Raw genomic sequence first — 20,237 nt, forward strand, 5'->3', positions numbered from 1 at the left:
CCAGAAACAGAACTTAACTAGCTATATAAATACAGTGGCTACAATAGTAGGTCAGAGGTGAGGAATACTCAGTGATAAAGTTAAAGATCACACAACACCAGGTTATAGTCCAACAAGTTTATTTGGAATAACTAGCTTTTGAAGCGCTGCTCCTCCACCACTGACGCTCAGTAGCAGTGTGTGCTATCTACAAGATGCCCTGCAGAAATTCACCAAAGATCCTCAGACAGCACCTTCTAAACCCATGACCATTTCCATCTAAAAAGGAGAAGAGCAGCAGATACATGGGAACACCACAGGTTCCCCTCCAAGCCACTCACCATCCTGACTTGGAAATATATCGCCATTCCTTCACTGTTGCTGGGTCAAAATCCTGGAACTCCCTTCCTCAGGGCATTGTGGGTCCCCTCAGAGCAGGACTGCAGCATTCGAGAAGGCAGCTCACCACCTCCTCAAGGGGCAACTAGGGACAGGCAATAAATGCTGGGCCCAGCCAGTGACGCCCACTTATGAATGAATACAAAAGGAAGCCAAGCTAGGATATTGTGTGCCTTAGAGAACAGAATTAGCCTCAGATTGCGCTGTCATTAGGTAGGGGCATGTAAGGCACAGTGGTTGTGTTGCTACCTCTGAGCTAGGAGGCCCAGGTTCAAAACCCACCTGCCCCCAGAGATGTTGACTAACAAAAATCTCTGAACTGGTTGATTCAAGTGATCTGTGCTGTTACGAGATCAGTGTTGTTAAACACTGAAATCCAGGTATTGTTTGTTGTATTGTTAATGAAAGAATCAGAGGGAGTGAGTAATAGTCTCTGTCACTGGGGCTGTCAGCTCAATGCACATTTGGCACAGCCAACAGAGTGTGAACTTTAATCTTTCTCTCGTGCTTCCCAGCAAAATAGCAAGATGAAAAGCAGGGTGGTTTCTCTTTGGATTGTTTTGTGCACTTTATTTATTTGGTTACTGGTGGGATATCTGTGGTAAATGAAAAAGGTTTGGCAGCAATGGGTTCAGTGGGTGGCGTCGTGCACCTCAGGCAGTAAGTTCTGGGTTCAAATTCTCCTACATAAGTCAAAGCAAGGCCAACTTTCCTGTCCAGTGCTGAGGGAGTACTGCACTGTCAGCGATGTTGTCCTCCAGATGCATTGTCAAACGGCCTTGCTTGCCGTTTCAAGTGGGGAGTTGAGATTGAGTAGACTGGGACTATTTGTTGGAATTTGAGAGGGATCTTATAGAAACATAAGATTATGAAAGCAATATGTAAGATAGAAGCAAGGAGGTTGTTTCCACTGGCAGATGAAACTAGAAATCGGGGGCATAGCCTCAAAATAAGAGGAAGCAGATTTTGGCCTGAGTTGAGGGGGAATTTCTTCACCCAAAGGGTTGAGAATCTGTGGAATTCTCTGCCCAGTGAAGCAGTTGAGGCTACTTCACTGAATGTTTTTAAGGCAAAGATAGATTGATTTGTGAAGAGTAAAGGAATTAAGGGTTATGGTGAGCAGGCGGGTAAGTGAAACCGAGTCCATGAAAAGATCAGCCACGATCTTATTGAATGGCAGAGCGGGCTAGAGGGGTGAGATGGCCTATTCCTCCTCCTAGTTCTTACAACAGAGCCTGTGGTACTATTTGAAAGAAGACAGTGAGAGCTTGTCTGAGGGAATATTTAGTTGCTGAAGTATCAATCCATTGATCATTGCCACTAATTAACTCTCTCACTTGGTTGCATCTGGCCTTTATGGATGTAGGTTTGCTCGCTGAGCTGAAAGGTTCATTTCCAGTTGTTTCGTCACGCTGCTAGGTAACCTCTTCAGTGGGCCTCAGGCGAAGCACTGCTGATGATAATTACCGCTTTCTATTTATATGTTTGGGTTGCTTTGAGTTAGTGATGTCATTTCCTGTGGTACATTCCCACTAGAAATAACATCACCAGCCCAAAGAAACCCTAACACAAATAGAAAGCAGGAATCATCAGCAGTGCTTCGCCTGATGCCCACTGAAGAGGTTACCTAGTAGGGTGATGAAACATCTGGAAATGAATCTTCCAGCTCAGTGAGCAAACCTACATCCAGAACCTCAACCTGAGCTACAAATCTTCTCAAAACATCTGGCCTTTGTTTCAGGAGAAGTCAGGTTCTCTAATGGATCAGGGCTTGCACCCTGTTTCAGGCCCTGCTTCTTCCGACACTTTGGGGGATTCTGCCAGATCCTAAGGCATGGGCCTTGCAGGGAGGCCAGTGAATTCTCCTGATTCTGAGGAAGGAATCTCAGGCTAATTGAGTGGTGTGTGCATGTTAGAATGTTACCTCTGCCTCAAGGACTGCAGCTTACTGCCACCCTCACCGGGGCAGGGAATAAATGCTGGCCCAACCTGCGATGCCCACACCCCACAAAAAGAAAAACAAATGGTATTTTTATTTCATCGTCATTCCTCTCTCCACTCTATTCACCTGATCAACTTCCAGGCCACACTGACTGACTGATCATTGTCGACTGTGAGGAATTGAAAGTGAAATGAAGTTGGCCTGTCTTGTTCTATTACTCATGGGCATGAGGCCATGCCATAAAAGCTGCTCCAGATTAAGATCGCTGGCAAAAGATCCAGAGAAGAGAGATGTATGGGATGTCCCCCCCCCCCCCCCCCCACCACCACCACTTTCAATTTAACAGAGTGAGTTGTGGTGATCTGAACCACTCTGTCTGAAAGACAGAAGGAAACAAATTTAACTGCATCTTTCAAAACAGGAATTTCATAAATACTTCATGGAACACACCATGTCTCCACCTTGTGCCATTTGCAGCTTGGGGGTGACCATTCCCCAGCACTACAAAGGCAGTCCACCACCACCTTCAAGGGCAACTAAGGACAGGCAGTAAACGCTGGGCCCAGCCAGTGACGCCAGTGTCCCATGAGTGAAAAAGTGAACAGGACCAAGCCATTCCATTAGATCCTGACTTCAGTTCTATCACCCTGAACACAAGAAAAAATATCTATCAATTTCACCTCAAGAGTTCCAGATTTCTATTTTGTTTTCGCATGAGCAAGTGCTTTCAAACTCCTACTCTAAACTGGACTCTGAGATCTAAACTCCTCGGCACAATGTTGGGTTACTCGCATGCTGTCAATCCATATGCCATGATGAATCAATACTTCCAGAGCAAGAGGAAATAAAACAAACAGCAAAAATAAAAAAAGGGGGGGGGCGGGGGGGGGGGGGGGGGGAGGGGGGGGAGAAAATGGATATGGGGTGGGGGACCTCAAACAGAATGGAAGCCATTATGAGTAGGCCAAACAGGGACTCAGGCTTGGCGGCTGGCCTTCCTCCTTTAGCGATGGAGGTAGCGCCAGTGCAGTCGAGAGGCGAAAAATATTTTTACACGTGCAAAGAAAAAACACTGACTGCACGCAGAGAGTATTACACCTGTGACCCAGCTGTGGCTATGTTTAAACTGACTGCAAACCGCTCCCAAAATATTATCATCCCTCTCGCCAAGCAGCGTGAAGCAGACAGACCGAGAAGAGATCAAGGAAAGCAGGAAACATAACACCATACAGTTTTTGCCATTTAATTGTTGCCACCACCCTATGTGTACAATGGCAGAACATCAAAGACAAATCAGTGAAAAATTTTCACTGGGACTGCTTTCCACCACCACCCAGTCACCCCAAGGTAACTTGCATTGATATAGCACCTAGAGTGTGGGAAGAAAAGACTTGAGGAACACAGTCAAAGTTTGATTCTGTGCCACATTAAGAGAAGAGGCAGGTGATTAAAAGCCTTTTTTAAAAACAGAAACAAAGTTAGGTTTTATAAATCAGAGGAGAGGGGGGTGTAGGGAGGGAATTCCTGACCTGAGGGTCCAGGCATGGCTGCCAAAGGTGCCAAAATCAGGGGTACACAAGAGGCCAAAATGAGAGGAGTGCAGTGATGGTGGGGCTGGAGGAAGTTTCACAGAGAGAGGGGTGGGGCCGTGTTAGGATTTGAAAAACGAGGATGAACATTCTCAAATTTACACTTTGCTTTCACAGGAGCTCGATTCAGTTGGCAAGCATGGGGCTGATGGGTAAATAGGACTTGGTGCGAGCTCTGACACAGGAACAATCAAGTTCCTGGAAGGTGGAATGTGGGAAAGGAACCAGAAATGCATTGAAATAGTCCAATCTGGAGGGTACCAAAGGCACAAACAAGGGTTTCGACAGTGGTTGAGCTGAGACAGGGGCAGAAGTTGGGAGGTTCTTTTCCTAGCACCCAGCTTTAGCTTTTGCCTCTACTCAATTCACCAGATCCTGTCTTGACAGAGTGCGATAAAAGGAAAACTCTGACATTGGAATTCAATCCCAAAGTGTGTATCCAAGCCTCAGGCACAGTCCCTTTCCAAAATCAAAAATGACTGGCCAGCAGGAGCCACAATTGGTACAGGCTTATTTGGTTACCTCAAGGTGGGCAGGCAGTCAACCCCTGGGGGGAGGTGGGGAAAGATATCAGTTTAACCGCCCCTTCCCCAGCCACTACTATCTTTATCAGAAAGGGAACCTGCAAATCTTGCTGAGGATATATTGAGACCCACAATCTAGGATAAGAAAAGGGGTGAAAAAGGGAGAACACGGAGCTCTCTAGACATCAGAGTCAATAACAGTGATGGTAGATTGGCACACAGGCTAATGCACCATTTTCTTGGTTGCCCACTATCCCCCGAACCTGAATCAGCCCATAACAATTCAGCTCTGGATATCTGCCCATCAATTTAACCAGTGTGCCAACCCAACAGGCCACCACTGGGCTGCAGGACTCTCTTTGTGCAAAGCTTTCTTGCGCCATCTCAATAGTCCTGGCATCCAACGGGCACAAATCTCCAACCTGATTTGAAAAGGTCACACAACAGTAGCTAGTGAGGAAGACAACAGGAGAGCAATGAAAACTGGGCCTTGGCCTTACTTCAACTTAAGCTGATGCCCGGGCTGCCCCTCACCCAGTAAGTGCCCAGTTTTATTCCCTGGCACAGACATCCTTGAACATGCTTAACTAAGGAGCTAAACAAAAACCGGACAGTATAGTTCCAAATTAAGATTCTGTTTGGGCAAAAGATTAATTTAGCTTGTGCTTGGAGGACATGGTAACCTTTATCAAAATTTTATTTTGAGGTTAAGTCAAAATTATGAGCACTGTTGGATCAATTCCAAAGGATTTAATTAGACAATAATTAATGAGATAATATGCATTTGAGAGCTTTATCTGGTGTCAGTGCCTCAGCTGTGGGAGCTGGGGAACGGTCAATACAAGATCTTGTTTATACCACTTAATTTTACTCCACATTTCTTGCCTATGATTTCATCACCACATTTGACCCCTTGCCATGCTTAACTCCTGCATCGACCCTCATCTTTGCCCTTTTGTCACTTCCTCTTCCACTGCCCACACGTTTGCCAGTGGATGGATGGAGCATGCACAAGGCTTGCCCGAGTTAGTCAGATTTTTGATTGACAAGGGAGCCCAAGGTCATGGGGACAGAGAGGAAAGTACAATTGAGGCTGCAGTCAACTCAGCCATAATAACAGCCTGCCCCCTCCCCCCTCAATTTCTTATTTTTCAACAAACCATATGGCTGAGGGGGCTCTGAAAGATCCCAGAGATCTACTCATCAAAAAGGGCAAGGAGTCTCTTTGGCATCCTGTGCCAACATTCCTTCACCCACCAGCACTAGAAAACCATATTAACAAGACCATGCTGGGTGTGTGCAAAATGGTTGCCATCTGGAAGCATGACTGCTCTTCCAAAGCAGCTGATTGCGTGTGGTGCAACAGAACCCGGGTCATTCTTTCAATCTCTTGGGTTTAATCAATATTTTTTTTTAAAACATAGCTTCCCATGCACTACAGCAGAGTTGGCAAAGCTGTCATGGAGAGTTTAAAGCGGGATTGGGGGGGTTGGAATTTGGAGACATACAAACAAAATTATTACAACTGGGAATCTAAAAAATGACAAAAGAGAGAATGCCTGAACAACAAAAAAAAATTCAAATGGCCTTTGATAACACTGTGTTGCGCTTGGAAAGGATGTTAAGTAGGAAGAACAAAACAAAGTGGACATAATGTAATGGGACAGGCTTCAACTCCCAGCTTCCACAGAGTTTCAGAGAAATGAAGAAACGTAATCACATTTTACATTTACGAGCGCTTAATGGAGAAGTCCACAGAAGCACAGGAAATTATGGAAAATAAGGTCCCATTAAACTCCTTAAAAGCATTTTATGGGCCCATGCTATATCTGCCACGAAAGTAGCTTGATGCAAAATGTCCTTGTTGTTAAAGGATATCAGAGTTCAACACGTGAAATTCTAGTCAGTGGGACAATGATTAAAATGGGGACTGTATTATTCCGATTACAATTTTGAAAAAGCACTCAAACACAAGATGAAGAGCTGGGAAAAAAAAACACACAAGTCATGCTGTTCTATGGCAGCCATTTTGCATAGTGCAAGATCTCACGTGAAAAGCAATGAGATCCAAGCCCCCTTCCACCTCTATGTGCTGGAGTTGACAGTGGGAGCAAACGTGGCCGACGTTCCCAGAAAAACACCCAATTATTAAATGGGGCTCTGGGATCTTTAATGTTCATCTGAACTATTTCCACCTCTGTAAAGCTACCTGACGTTGGCTGCTCCAACTCACCAGCTGCTGAAATCCTCAGCCATGCCTTTATTACCTCAAGGCTCCACAATTCCAACACACTTCCAAGATGGTCTTCCATATTCTCCATCACTGTCAGGTCATCCAAACCTCTACTACCCATATCTCAACTTGCACCCAGTCCTATTCTCCCTCACCCTCAAGCTCACTGACTTCCAAAGGCTCCCAGTCAAGTGACATCTTTGATTTAAAAGAAATTCTTTCATGATCCTGCCCCCTCCCAATTTCAACATCTCACCCAGTCCCCTAAGATCTCTGCACTCCTCTGACTCTGGCCTTATGAGCACTTCAGTTTTAATCACTGCACCATTGGTGGTAATGCCTTCAACTGTTTAGGCCCAAAGATCTGTCATTCCCTCCTTACCCTTCATGATCCTGCTTCCCTCCTTAAAACATAGAAAATAGGAACAGGAGTAGGACTTTCCACCTACTCCACCATTTAATATGATCATGGTCAACCATCCATCTCAATGCCATTTTCCTAATTTCTCTCCATACTCCTTGTTACACTTCAACTCTTTCTTGAATGCATTGTATGGGAGAGAATTCCACAGGTTGACCACCCTCTGAGTAAAGAAATGTTTTCTTATCTCAGTGCTAAATGATTTACCCTGTATCCACTGGTTCTAGACTGTCCAACCGGGGAAACATCCTCCCTTCATCTAGTGTGTCCAGACCCTGTTTGAATTTTACACATTTCAAATCATTTTTCTAAACTCTAGTGAATACAGACCCAGTTGAACAAACCTCTCCTCACATGACAGTCCAGTCATCCCTGGTACCAGCCTAATGAGCCCCTGCTGCACTCCCTCTATGGAGAGGATATCCTTTCATAGATGGGGAGACCAAAACTGCACACACAATACTCTGGGTGTGCTCTCACCAATTCAGTAAGACATCCCAAGTCTGAACTTAAGATGCTCCTTAAAACCATATCTTTGATCAAACTGGTGGTTACCAAACCCAATATCTCACATGGTTTGGGGTCAGATTTTGTTAATAACACTCCTGTGAAGCTTGGGACATTTTGTTAGATTTATCTGAAGCATTTTTGACATAGGTCGGTGTTGAATTACAGGATGAGGTGAGATGAAAGGGGTTGGGAAGATGGTCATTTGGAGCATAAATCCTAACCCAGACCAATTGGGCCAAATAGCCTGTTTCTGTGGTGCATGTGATGGGCAATGCAAGTTTTGGGATTGCTCGACAAACCCAGCAACATCCTTCAAGATTAAAAGGAAAGACCTCCACTCCCTACGGTGTGTGGCCTCAGTCAGAGAGACAGAGAGAGCGAGAGATGGTAGGAGAGCGGCAGTATCACCACACAAGTCATCCACAGGGATATGTGCACAACGGCCTGGGTTCAAATCCCACCACCACAGCAGCTGATGGAATTTAAATTTAAAATCAATAAATCTGGAATTGGAAGCACATCTCAGTCATGGTGTCCATGACAACATTGCAAAAACTCATCAGGTTCACAAATGTCCTTTAGTGCAGGAAACCTGGTGACATGTGACAGCAATGGGGTTAACTCTAAATTGGCTTAGCAAGCCATGACATCAATCGGGGCATGGGCAAATGCCAGCCTTGTCAATAATGCCCACATCCAATAAAATAAAAATCTGACTACTACAGCTAAAAATAATATTAATTTGGGGATGCGCAGTGCCTACATTCTCCTCTCCCCCCCCCCCCTCAATTTTCTCATCTGAAGTTTGGGTAGTTTCCTGGATGCCTATCCATTTTTCTACAACGGTGAGGCAGTGACACTTCGCACTGAGGGGTAGGACACCATTGCCAAATCAGTCTGGCATTGTTGGTGAGAGATGTCAACTTGATAATGCATGGGCATACATCTGGCAAAAATGAACAGCTCAGAGATTATTGTGATAATGCTACAATGTTGGGGACCAAAAACATGGTCCACTTCATGAATGGATGCCATTTTGACCTTGAAAAAATGGTGCAGTTGGCTGATTACACTGGGGATTCAGACAGACATTGGTTATGGAAGGGTGGATCAAACTGGAAAGAAGGATCCCATTAAAAATCAAGTCAAGCGTTGTATATTTCAAGTAACTGGGATGTGAGGTATTTCAATCAACTTGCTTTATTTAGTCTGTTCACAAGAGACAAGCAATCAGGAGCCCAAGTTATACACCAAGTGGGCTGTGAGCATAACCATCATGTTAACTTGTAGAAATTTCTGTTCAGCTTAGAGGGAGAAATAGTATGGCTGTTGTGGCACAGTGAAAGTGTCCCTACCTCTGAACCAGGAGACTTGGGTTCAAGTCCCACCCGAGGTACATGTCATAACACCTTGGAACAGATTGATTAGAAATATCGATAGGGAGATAGTCTGAAAGTAAGGGCTAGGTCATTCAGGGCTGATGTTTTCATGTAGAGGAGAGTGGAAATCCAAAACTCTCAGATTTGTATTGGATCCTGAGGGTTGTAGCACCAAAGCAAGTATACTGAGTTATAATACACAAGGGCGATGGGTGTAAAAAAAAACTGTTAGTATTTCAGCTCATTAAGATGTGGGATACAATATTTTCCCCTTCGAGCACTTAGTCACCAAGCCTTCGAGCGCTGGTGCAGAATAGTTCACTGCAGGATGATGCTCCTCCAAATCAACAATAACCTGAGATTGCCAATTAGGGCCAGTACCCTGCAGTGAGAGCAGCGATAGAGATTAAGCTGTTGGAGAGTACCCAGGCAACAAGTGAAAACGTACTTTCTATTATGCATCTCAATGTTATGCTTTATTCTCCAGTCTTTCCACCAAGAATTATTTCTCAAGTTAGCCATTTACAGACCCCAAAGAAAAATAAAGATGATTTTATTTCTTCTTTAAAATTAATTGTATCACATTTCTACCGACTCCTTCACTCAGCCCCATCAACCTCTTCCCCCCCACTCCCCTCCCCACCCCACCCCATTTATGCAAGTCCAACATGCTAAAACCTGGGGGGTAGAGTTGGTGGCCACGCCAGGCTCAAGCTAAGACCCACAACCAGTGGGCGTCATTTATGCAGATTGCTGCTGCCAGTCTCCAGGAAAGTCACCATTTCACACGAAAACTCTTCAAACCCACCCACAAGACAAGGTACCACAGATGGACAGAATTCATCTCCCTCACCTAGTCAGATGGCAGTGCCACCAACAATAACTGAGCAAAATTCAAGATCATCACTCACCTGTCCAGAGCAAGGGGTTAGTCACTAGGTTCCTCTGACCTGCCCCGCCATTCAAATAAAGATCATGGCTGATCAGACTGAGGCCCTCAACTTCACATACCCATTAACTGCCCTCCCATGACCTTTTTTAGTCAAGAACCTATTCACCTTTTACTTAAAGCTATACAGGGAGCCAGCCTCTGCCACTCTCTGGGGATCAGACTCCCAATCTTGCAAGGGAAAAAAATCCATGTCTCCATCTTTAATGGAAGACTGCTTGCTTTTAAACCGTTTCCATTGGTTCTCAATGGCAATTTTGGGGGAGGGAGATACTGGGAGGATTAGCCAAACCAAAATGACCAGGCCCCGTTAAGCAGGGAGTTCACAACATTATAGATAAGAAACAGCAAGAGTTCAGGATTATCTTAAACACCATGTTGATGCACAAGAAGTTAGGCAGTAATATTGTGCGAGTTTGTTAATTATTCTTACGTGTGCGAGTGTTCATTCTGGACTTGCGTCTCCCGGGTGGGCCTTGCCTCCTACGTAAACTGAAGCTTATCAAAAGCAGTATACTGAACATAGTCAAACAAGACTTGGCCTATCATCTCATTTTAAAATTCACATCCTCATGCCTCTAACTCCCTCCAGCCTCAAAACACATTGATCTCTGTGCTACCCAATTCTGTCCTCTTCCACATCCCCACATTTTCAACCATCAATGGCCTTCATGTGTCTGGACCCCAAACTCTAGAATTCCACCACCCTTACAAACTCTTTTTCCTCTCTCATGGTTTCCCACTCATGAACAATGGAGGCCCTCCAGCATTAACATCTGGTTCTGATGGCCAAGGCCCCATTGGCTGGGCCTTTTGGAATCGAGAACTTTCAGTTCTCAGAGCCAGTGGGAACGATTTGGAATGATTTACATCTCTCACTGCCATTATACTGACACAACAGCATTAATTAGGACAACTATGTGTATGCAATTAAGTGTGAACACTCATTTGATAGTAGAGAATGTGAATATTGCTGGGAAAAGGCATGTTTTGTCAAGGTTTTTTGACCTGCTGTCATCAGGACACTTCGCAAGAATACCAACAGACAACATGAAATTGGTTGAAAGTATAACTTTTCCCCTGCTCAGGATTATCCGACAAGCGTGTATGAAGAATGACACTTTTGAGTTGTCAGACAAGCTTGTGATGTGCTGCATTTGCTTTGTGCTGGAAGCTACAAAATATTTTTTCATGGGACTCTATTCTTTGCAGACTGCCCCAACCCCACCCCGACTCCCATTTATCTCTCAACCCTCTGGACCACAAGGCTCATTGATGCCCGAAACATCAATTCTTTCGTTCCTCAGATGCTGCCTGATCTGCTGTGCTTTTCCAGCACCACCCTCTCGACTCTGAATGGGTGTGGTCAAGCTCCCACCCACAAAACCAGGATCTTTAGTTTTGGCATTCAGCAGTTGTTGCTGGGGTTCTCAGCAGGGTTGAAAGCTGCAGTAAATCTCTCCTGCCTGCTACAGTCAGAGTTCTCTTGATGTTCTTCCTCTTGGGCTACTGAAGTTACCAGTAAGATAATCAGTATCTGAATTTGCCTTTTACCAAGGGTGCATTTATGGGATGTTACTATATTGGAACAGTTAAATTAGTAATAGTTACTGTATCTATTGGTCTGTTAAGTTTTCCAGTAGAGTTAAGTTATTTCAATTCCTTCTTGATTTTGTTGTATTTTAACTATAGTGGATGAATAAGATGTGTTTTGATTTAAGTCCAGTAGTTTGACCAATTTAACAACATCTGGAACGCAACACATTACATTTACCTTTAAAGTAAGAAAAAGTTAGTGTTTAGACTATCATTAGAATAGTTTGAGGGGGTTTGGTCTGGTCCGTAACGGGTCTCTAGATTAATATTGCTCTCCTCTAGATTGGGGAGAGGACGCCAACCCACAAAATGTTTCAGGGAACATCTCTGGGACACACGCACCAAACAACCCTGCCTCCCTGTGGCTGACAATCTCAGCTCCTCCTCCCACTCCGCTAAGGACATGCCAGTCTTGGGCCACCTCCATCGCCAAATCCTAGCCACCCGACGCCTGGAGGAAGAATGCCTCATCTTCCTCCCGGCACCCTCCAACCACATCGACTTCACCAGTTTCCTCATCTCCCCTCCCCTCACCTCATCCCAGATCCAACCCTCCAACTTGGCACCACCCTCTTGAACTGTCCACCTTCCTTCCCACCTATCTGCTCTATCCTATCACCATCACCCCTCACCTTCATCTACCTATTGCCTTCCCAGCTACCTTCCCCCAGCCCCACCACCCAATTTAATACTCAGCCCCTTTCTCACCTCCTCCCACATTCCTGATGAAGGGCTTATGCCCGAAACATCAATTCTCCCGCTCCTCGGATGCTGCCTGACCTGCTGTGCTTTTCCAGCACCACACTTTTTGACTCGAGATTAATAGTCTAACGATAATACCACTAGGCCATCACATCACGTCTGACGTCCAGTCTTAAATGACCTGCAGTTTTGTCCTGAGTAGCATTTGGGAGACCAAAGCCATCATCTTTGCTTACTGTTATCTAACTCCATTAATATATACTCCCATACCTTCCCATGAATGCTAGTCACCTCAACGGCTCCCTGTGGCAGTGAGTCCTCCATTCTCTGGACAAAGATTTCCTTTGAACTCCCTGTTGGATTTATAAGTAACGAGCTTATAGTCAATGCCTCCTAAGTTTTAAACTCCTCTAGAATTGCGGGGAAAAAATCTACCATACCAAAAGCCTTTCTTAATCCTAAAGATCTCCATCAGATCATAAAGATCTTCATCTTTCTGGAGAAAGGGTGACCTACCTGCAGGCTGTTTGCAAGATCTTGCAGGGCACAAGATGGCTGCTAGGTTTATCTCAGCAGCAACAGCTACCATAACGTCAAAAGGCAAATTGAATGCATATCGAGCATTTGGAGACCTGACTGGGGGAACCGTTAAAAGGTGCTACATAGATGTAAGCCTTTACTCTCTGGTTTCAAATTCACCACTAAACCCTTACTTCACGTAAAATTGCTAATTCTTCAGACTAAAATTGCTCCTGGAGATGGCCCATTGGACAAATACATAGGAACTAGGAGCAGATTATAATTACTATAGGGGGAGAAAAAGAAAAGGGATTTGAAAATAATCTGTTCTTGCATTTTGCAGCTAAAGTATTCACCAACATACAAAACCCTTCAATAAATCAGGTTCAAAAACATTTAAGTTAGAGTTGACATTTATTCTGCTATTAACACCTACTCTGAAACAATGCTTGTTCACTTCTCTGCAACCATTACCATTCCCTTTCATTTAATGTTTTTTTTATTTCTAATCACCCTCAGCCTCTAACATTCTGTCCCACTTGCCCCTTTCCCCACCTTTTCTTCCAAATAAAACCCATCACTACTTCTCATCCCTCTTCAGTTCCAAAGAAGAGTCGTATTGGACTTGAAACATTGATTCAGTTTCTCTCTCCACCGATAGTCATAGAGCTGTACAGCGCGGAAACAGGCCCTTCAGTCCAACCCGTCCATGCCAACCAGATATCCTAAATTAATCTAGTCCCATTTGCCAGCATTTGGCCCATATCCCTGGTTAGTCTTTTCTGCACCCTCTCAAGTTTAACAATAGGAGGGAGACCAGAATTGCACACAATATTCCAAACATGGCCTAACCAATGTTCCGTACAACCACAACATGACGGCCCAACTCCTATACTCAATACACTGACCAATGAAGGCAAGCGTATCAAGCGCTGCCCTTATACGCTGTCTACCTGCGACTCCACCTACAAGGAACTATGAGCCTGTTGCCAAACGTGCTGAGTTTCTCCAGCAGACTCTGTTTTCAGTTACTTTCATGCACAAGGGTTGTATATCCCACTGGGGGTTGGGGGGGGGGGGGGAAACAGATAGCTGCAATGCAGTTGAGGTTGCCATCAGTGCCTGCACCTTCCCAGCAGCAATACAACCCACACAGCAAAAATATATTGGACTGACCTTGAGGTTCAGCACTGGGGCTGTCTCAAATTCAAGTCGTGCCTGTGTGTTTACACACTTGCTGTGTTTGTATTACAGCTTTCCTCGACAGGGCCTGCACTTATGTGCTGAGCATGGTGTTTGTCAAGGTGAGGGAGAGAAAGAAAGGCTTTTTAAATCATGTCAGCAGTAAACGTCTCGCAGGTCAGGTAATGACGGAGCCAGCTAGCTGCAACTTCAGACCTCTGCTCCCAAACCTGCAGTTCCACTTGCTAATTCAGCACCAGCCACAACCCCCATCCCAATCACCACAATCACCAACTTGAATCACAATCACTGCAGCATAGAAGGGGGCAATTCAGCCCATCACGTCTGTGCTGGCTTGCCAAACAAGCAACAGAAGGTGATAGCCTGGTGGTACTAGCGCTAAGCTATTAAGACCCAGATAATGTCCTGGAGAACCTGGGTTCAAATCCTGCCATGACGGAATTGGAATTCAACAATAAAATCTAAAATTAAGAAGCTAATGGTGACATGGAACTGTTGCCAATTGTCAGGGAAAGGAGAAAGTGAGCACAGCAGATGCAGGAGAGTCAGAGTTGAAAAGTGTGGCGCTGTAAAAGCACAGCAGAGGAGCTGGAGAGTCGATGTTTCGAGCATAAACGTGATGCTCGAAATGTCAACTCTCCTGCTCCGCGGATGCTGCCTGACCGGTTGTGCTTATCCAGCACCACACTTCCTGACAGTTGTCAGGAAAAGCCCATCTGGTTCATGTCATCTGGGAATTAGGCCAGACCATTCAGAGAGATGTTAAGACACCAAAATAGGAACTGCTAGAAAAGCTCAGCAGGTCTGGCAGCATCTGTGGAGAGAAATCAGAGTTAACATTTCGGGTTGAGTGACCCTTCCTCAGAACATTGAGAAAAGGTCACTCGATGACTGTATGACCCAAAACATTAACACGGTTTTCTCTTTCCACAGATGCTGCCAGACCTGCTGGGCTTTTCCAACAATTCCTGTTTTCTTTTGATTTACAACGCCCAGAGTTATTTTCATTTTTACTGAGATGTTAGAAGCACTTCTCCACACAAAGGATGACAGACCTCTTCCGTTGGGCAGAAGATACAGTAATTTAAAAACACATACCAACACTTCTGAATGGACCTCTCCAATTTCAAATTTAATGTTGATCTCACTCTCTGTGCACCTTCGCTGCAGCCATAACACTATTCCTCACTCTGTTCTATCACCCTAATGCACTTCGTACAGTATGATCTGCCTGCACTGCACGCAAAACAAAAAGTTTCACTGTACCTAGGTACATGTGACAATAATAAATCAAATTGAAAAGATGTTTGAAACACTCTTCCATAAACATCAATGAATTCTGAATCAGTTGTTCATTCTAAATCTGAAGTAATACCTTTGCATAACAAAAACATATCTAAGGTAAATAGGCCAAAGGCAGGTATATAGAGTTAGACCACAGATCAGCCACAGTCTTGCTGAATGGTAGGACAGGACTGAAAGGGTGAATGGCCTACTCTTGTTTCTAAATATTCTTTAGGAATGAATCTGCCATCCTTAACTGGTCTGACTTACATGTGACTCCAGACCCACAGCAATATGGTTAAATCTCAACTGCCCTCTGGGTAATTAGGGATGGCCAATAAATGTTCGCCCAGCCAGTCATGTCCTTATCTCGTGAATAAATAACAAAACTCACTTCGTACTGTTCACCGCCCTTCATATCACCATCTTTGGAAAGCTCTCATTCCCTTTTCAATTCTACAACTCTTTAAAAATGATAATCGGCTGTTGTGCTCAGAGCTTGCCTAACCTCGAGTTACCTTGCAGCCTCAAAGCTCCCAGATCCAGCCAGAATCCGAGGACCGAGAGAGATCATGGCTAGGGGAAGTGAATCCAATTTAAATAATGCAAATGCCACAATCCTCTTGCTTTACTGTTCGAACAGCTTTATGTTAAATATTAAAAGGAGGCCTTCACAGAACTGGGGTAGGGTAGGTATTAACCTTTCAACACTACAACTTGGGTTCAAATCTAGTCCAAAATCTTTCTTCTGTATCTGACTGACTTTCCTGATATGGGAGAGTGCGAAATGGACATTGGGTGCCTGAAGTGGGAGCTGTTCCATTTCCTAGCATGAACATTCCCTCAGCTTGAATACATCCATCTGGAGGAAACACACTTGGATGCTCGAGGTGAACACTCTCTGGCTAACCCCTCAGTGTGGACTCATCAGCTGGTCAAACTCAGTCCCATTCCGGTCTCCTCAATAAAAAGTAACTTCTGGTAGTATACTCTGTTCAGTCAGTAAATTTTAAAAAGGTTCTCCAGAGAGGTGTGCATTTCACAACATCAGGACACTCCAAAGCACAACTAGCCAGTGTCAAGCTTTTCAAAAAGAGTAGTCTTTGCTTTATTCTTCCATGGAATGTGGGCATTGTTGGAAATACCAACCTATTGCCTATCCTTAATTGCCCTTGAACTAAAATGTCTTGCTCAACCCTCAGAGGGCAGTTAAGAGTCAATTGCTGTGGGTCTGGAGTCACATGTAGACTGGCTAAGGACAGCAGATTCCTTTCCTAAAAAGACATTTAGTGAACTAGATGGGCATCTCTAATAATTGATTATAGTTGTCACGGTCACCAAGACTGAGATGAGCTGTCAATTCCAGATTTATTCATGGAATTTAAATTCCACTCGCTGCCAAGATGGGACTTGAACCAGGTCCCCAGACTCACCAGCCCAAACCTCTGGGTTACTGTGTCACCACTTCCCCGTTAAATGCACATTGTAATGTCAGAAACATAACAGCGAGCTCCCACAAGCATCAGTGATCAGCGCATGCTGTGGCCACATCAGCTGGAATTCCTCAAGTGAAATGCAGATGTTGAAATTGCAAAGTGACATCGAAGTGGCAGACAGAAGACTCATTCAGAAGATGATGCCTCTGATAGCACTACCCCCTCTCTGGTGCCAGGATGTGAACCCACAGCCCTCTGATTTCAAGGAAAGTGAGTTCCCACCCGAGCCACATATGCAATAGAACAGAGGATGGAGAATCTCTCTTTAATAACCATTTAAAAAGGAGGAACAAAACAACACTGTCAGAAAATCATATGTTGGTCAATTTCACAAATGCCAGTGGCCAATTTCACTCCTCTCAGTTATAGGACAGCAGTCATCAGACACACAAGGGCAAACAAAGTTAGATATTATCCTCACAGCCCACCTGTTCCAGCTCAAATCTTAGCAGGCCAGCATCTATTCCATAACATGTATATTCTCTTTACAACATTTGTAGCAATGTTAAAAATATGCCCGAAAAGGAAGAAATAAATTTTAGAAAACTGACAAACATGCCTGGATTTGGAATAAGGCAAAATCCCTGAGAAAAGCAACTGAATGCGAAGTGATGGCTGTTTCAAGAGCAAAATGAGGTTAAGCAGTTCCGAGTTAATATTTGGAATCTATCAGGGCTGGATTGGAACTACAAGAACAAGCTAATTGTGAAGGGGCTCTGCAGTGATATTACTGGCAATCGCTCCACACTTTTTCAGGGGGTGGAAAATTAAGTGGCTAATTCGGAGTTTGCTTTGAAGGGGCCCTGCTTGGCAAGAATGTTGCCAGTGAGTTGAATTGCCATGGTTAGAGTTCTGCGTTATGGCAACATATATCCAATAGTAAGGATACCAACCACTGCCCAATGGCACTGTCCACAGCAGGGCTTGGGAAAGTGCTACACAACTATGGGTATGCGGAATCCATTCAATGATGCCATGCATGGTCCCATTGTGCCACACTGCTGTATATGAAGCAGCACTGTCTTGCCACACCATTCATAGAACCATTATGGTGCCATGCCATTCAGGGCACCGCCACACCCTTCATTCTACCACTGCACCATGTGATCACAACACACATGGGACTAAGACATCATGCATGGCACCAGCCTACTAGGCATGGCATCAACATTACATGGAAGTAACATCATTCACTGCACCACAAAAGACAGTGACAGTGCCACTTCTGCCCACTGTTATGCCATGAAACACTGCCCAACTCCTGCCCTCAGCTACAATGCCCTGCAAAAGCTGGGGTGCAGACAGAAAGGACCAGCGCAAGTCCACCACCTTCTGAGCAAAACCAATTCCTGATGTCTCAATCGTGTGTTTTGTAGGATGTTCCTATGAAGCTCATTGACAATGGGTCACTGCCCAGGGCATTGATCTGACAGACACAAAGTGAAGGTTGCACACATTCGGGGGGGGGGGGGAAGGTAGCGGCTTTAATCTCAACTCGTTCAAAATTGTAACAAGAGAGCTTCGGCGGATGATATACCCCTGACACCCCGGGCAAGGAATCCTCCCAAACTTGCTCCCAGTGACAAAAAAAATACCCTGCGCAACTGATCATGATTTCAACGCGTGAAACAGAAAGAAAACACCGTCAGCTTAAAAATCAACCGCGCGGAACACAACATCACCAATAAGGATACGAAACTAAAATGAGAGAGAGAGAGAGAGAGACATATGTAAAATATACACAGACAAGGGTAGATACTGTTAACATACCTGCTTCGCTGTGGAGATTCTTAAAGGGACATTTGAAAAGATCATGTTAGGTCAGTTTACAGTGCCGTCCTCCCACCCTTCACCTGGAAACAACAATAGTTCTTGGACGGGAGGGGATTTGCAACAGTGAAAGGTACCTTGAGTTGTCAGAACTGAGAATCTTCTTTCTTTACATACAAGACAGGGAAAGGGCTTTGGGGTGAGGACTTCAGCTGATGTCAAATTTCCAAAATCTAGCGAAATCTAAGGGGGGGGGGAAAGAGAGAGAGAGCGAAGGGGGAGGAGGGAAGAGGAGGGGTGGTATGTATTCGTCTGAAAATGCCCCCTGCAGGCTCCTCCCGTCTCAGATTTGCCACATTACTTGCAGCTCTCTTCAATTTCCTTGCAGTTCCAGGCTCAACCACTCGGAACCCGGGGAGGGGGGGCGGTGGCGGGGGGAAGAGAGGCGGGGACCATCGCTGGAGCATGTGATCCTCCGAAAGCTGGGCGAGAAAATCCGCTCTCCCCCACCCCCCCCCCGGTATCCGCCACTAGCAAAGCCCCAGCTCCTTACGGTACATCACAACGGATGGCTGGACTGTTGCAATCTCCTTAGAGCAGCTTCCGACCATCCTCGGTGAAAACTGGAATCAATTGTCTCCGTTTTGCATGCCAGAAATTCCCCGGGATTAAATCCGTGAAACAGACATTCGACCAGGGAAACAAAACCTACAAACCCGTACACTGCTCCGACTATCCACTTGGGGTGACCTTTTTATCATCAGAACCCACCTTCTTCATCATTCGTCATCCATTATTCCCACTTTCTCCACTCTCCTCCTCCTCCCCCCCCCCCCCCGCCACTTCCCACACTCTCCCCCCACCCCACTCTTCCCCCCCAACCCCACTCTTCCCCCTACTGCACTTCCCACTCTTCCCCCCCCACCCCACTCTTCCCCCCCCACCCCCACTCTTTCCCCCCCCCCACCCACTCTTTCCCCCCCCACCCCACTCTTTCCCCCCCCACCCCACTCTTTCCCCCCCCACCCCACTCTTTCCCCCCCACCCCACTCTTTCCCCCCCCCACCCCACTGTTCCCCCCCACCCCACTCTTTCCCCCCCCCCACCCCACTCTTTCCCCCCCCCCACCCCACTCTTTCCCCCCCCACCCTTCCCCCCCACCCCACTCTTCCCCCCCCACCCCACTCTTCCCCCCCCCACCCCACTCTTTCCCCCCCCACCCACTCTTCCCCCCCCCACCCCACTCTTCCCCCCCCACCCCACTCTTCCCCCCCCACCCCACTCTTCCCCCCCCACCCCACTCTTCCCCCCCCAACCCCACTCTTCCCCCCCCAACCCCACTCTTCCCCCCCCAACCCCACTCTTCCCCCCACACCCCACTCTTCCCTCCACTGCACTTCCCACTCTCTCCCCCCCACCCCACTTCCCACTCTTCTCCACCCACTCTCCCCTCCCTGCACCCCCCCACCCCACTCTCCCCGTCCCTGCACCCCCCCACCCCACTCTCCCCTCCCTGCACACCCCCCACCCCCCCTCTCCCCTCCCTGCACCCCCCCACCCCCCTCTCCCCTCCCTGCACCCCCCCACCCCCCCTCCTCCCCCCTCCCCTGCACCCCCCCCACCCCCCCCTCTCCCCTCCCTGCACCCCCCCCACCCCCCCTCTCCCCTCCCTGCACCCCCCCCACCCCCCTCTCCCTCCCTGCACCCCCCCCACCCCCCTCTCCCCTCCCTGCACCCCCCCA

The 20,237-nt window shown here is 46.3% G+C and overlaps 1 protein-coding gene across 7 annotated transcripts in view; it reads right to left on the reverse strand.

The window, feature by feature from the left end:
- Positions 1 to 20,237, reverse strand: part of LOC140471286 (RNA-binding motif, single-stranded-interacting protein 2-like) — a 247,305-nt gene that overhangs the window by 218,420 nt on the left and 8,648 nt on the right. The window contains exon 1 of one of the 7 annotated variants that reach the window (XM_072567264.1): positions 18,496 to 18,893. The exons of the other annotated variants lie outside the window; for them this stretch is intronic. Within the exon in view, the coding sequence (XP_072423365.1) occupies positions 18,496 to 18,540 (45 nt within the window). The 5' untranslated portion in view covers positions 18,541 to 18,893. Of the gene's footprint in view, positions 1 to 18,495; positions 18,894 to 20,237 lie in introns of those variants that run through there. 7 annotated transcript variants of the gene reach the window in all.

This window comes from Chiloscyllium punctatum, chromosome X, assembly GCF_047496795.1.
Source record: "Chiloscyllium punctatum isolate Juve2018m chromosome X, sChiPun1.3, whole genome shotgun sequence".
Classification (NCBI taxonomy): Eukaryota; Metazoa; Chordata; class Chondrichthyes; order Orectolobiformes; family Hemiscylliidae; genus Chiloscyllium; species Chiloscyllium punctatum.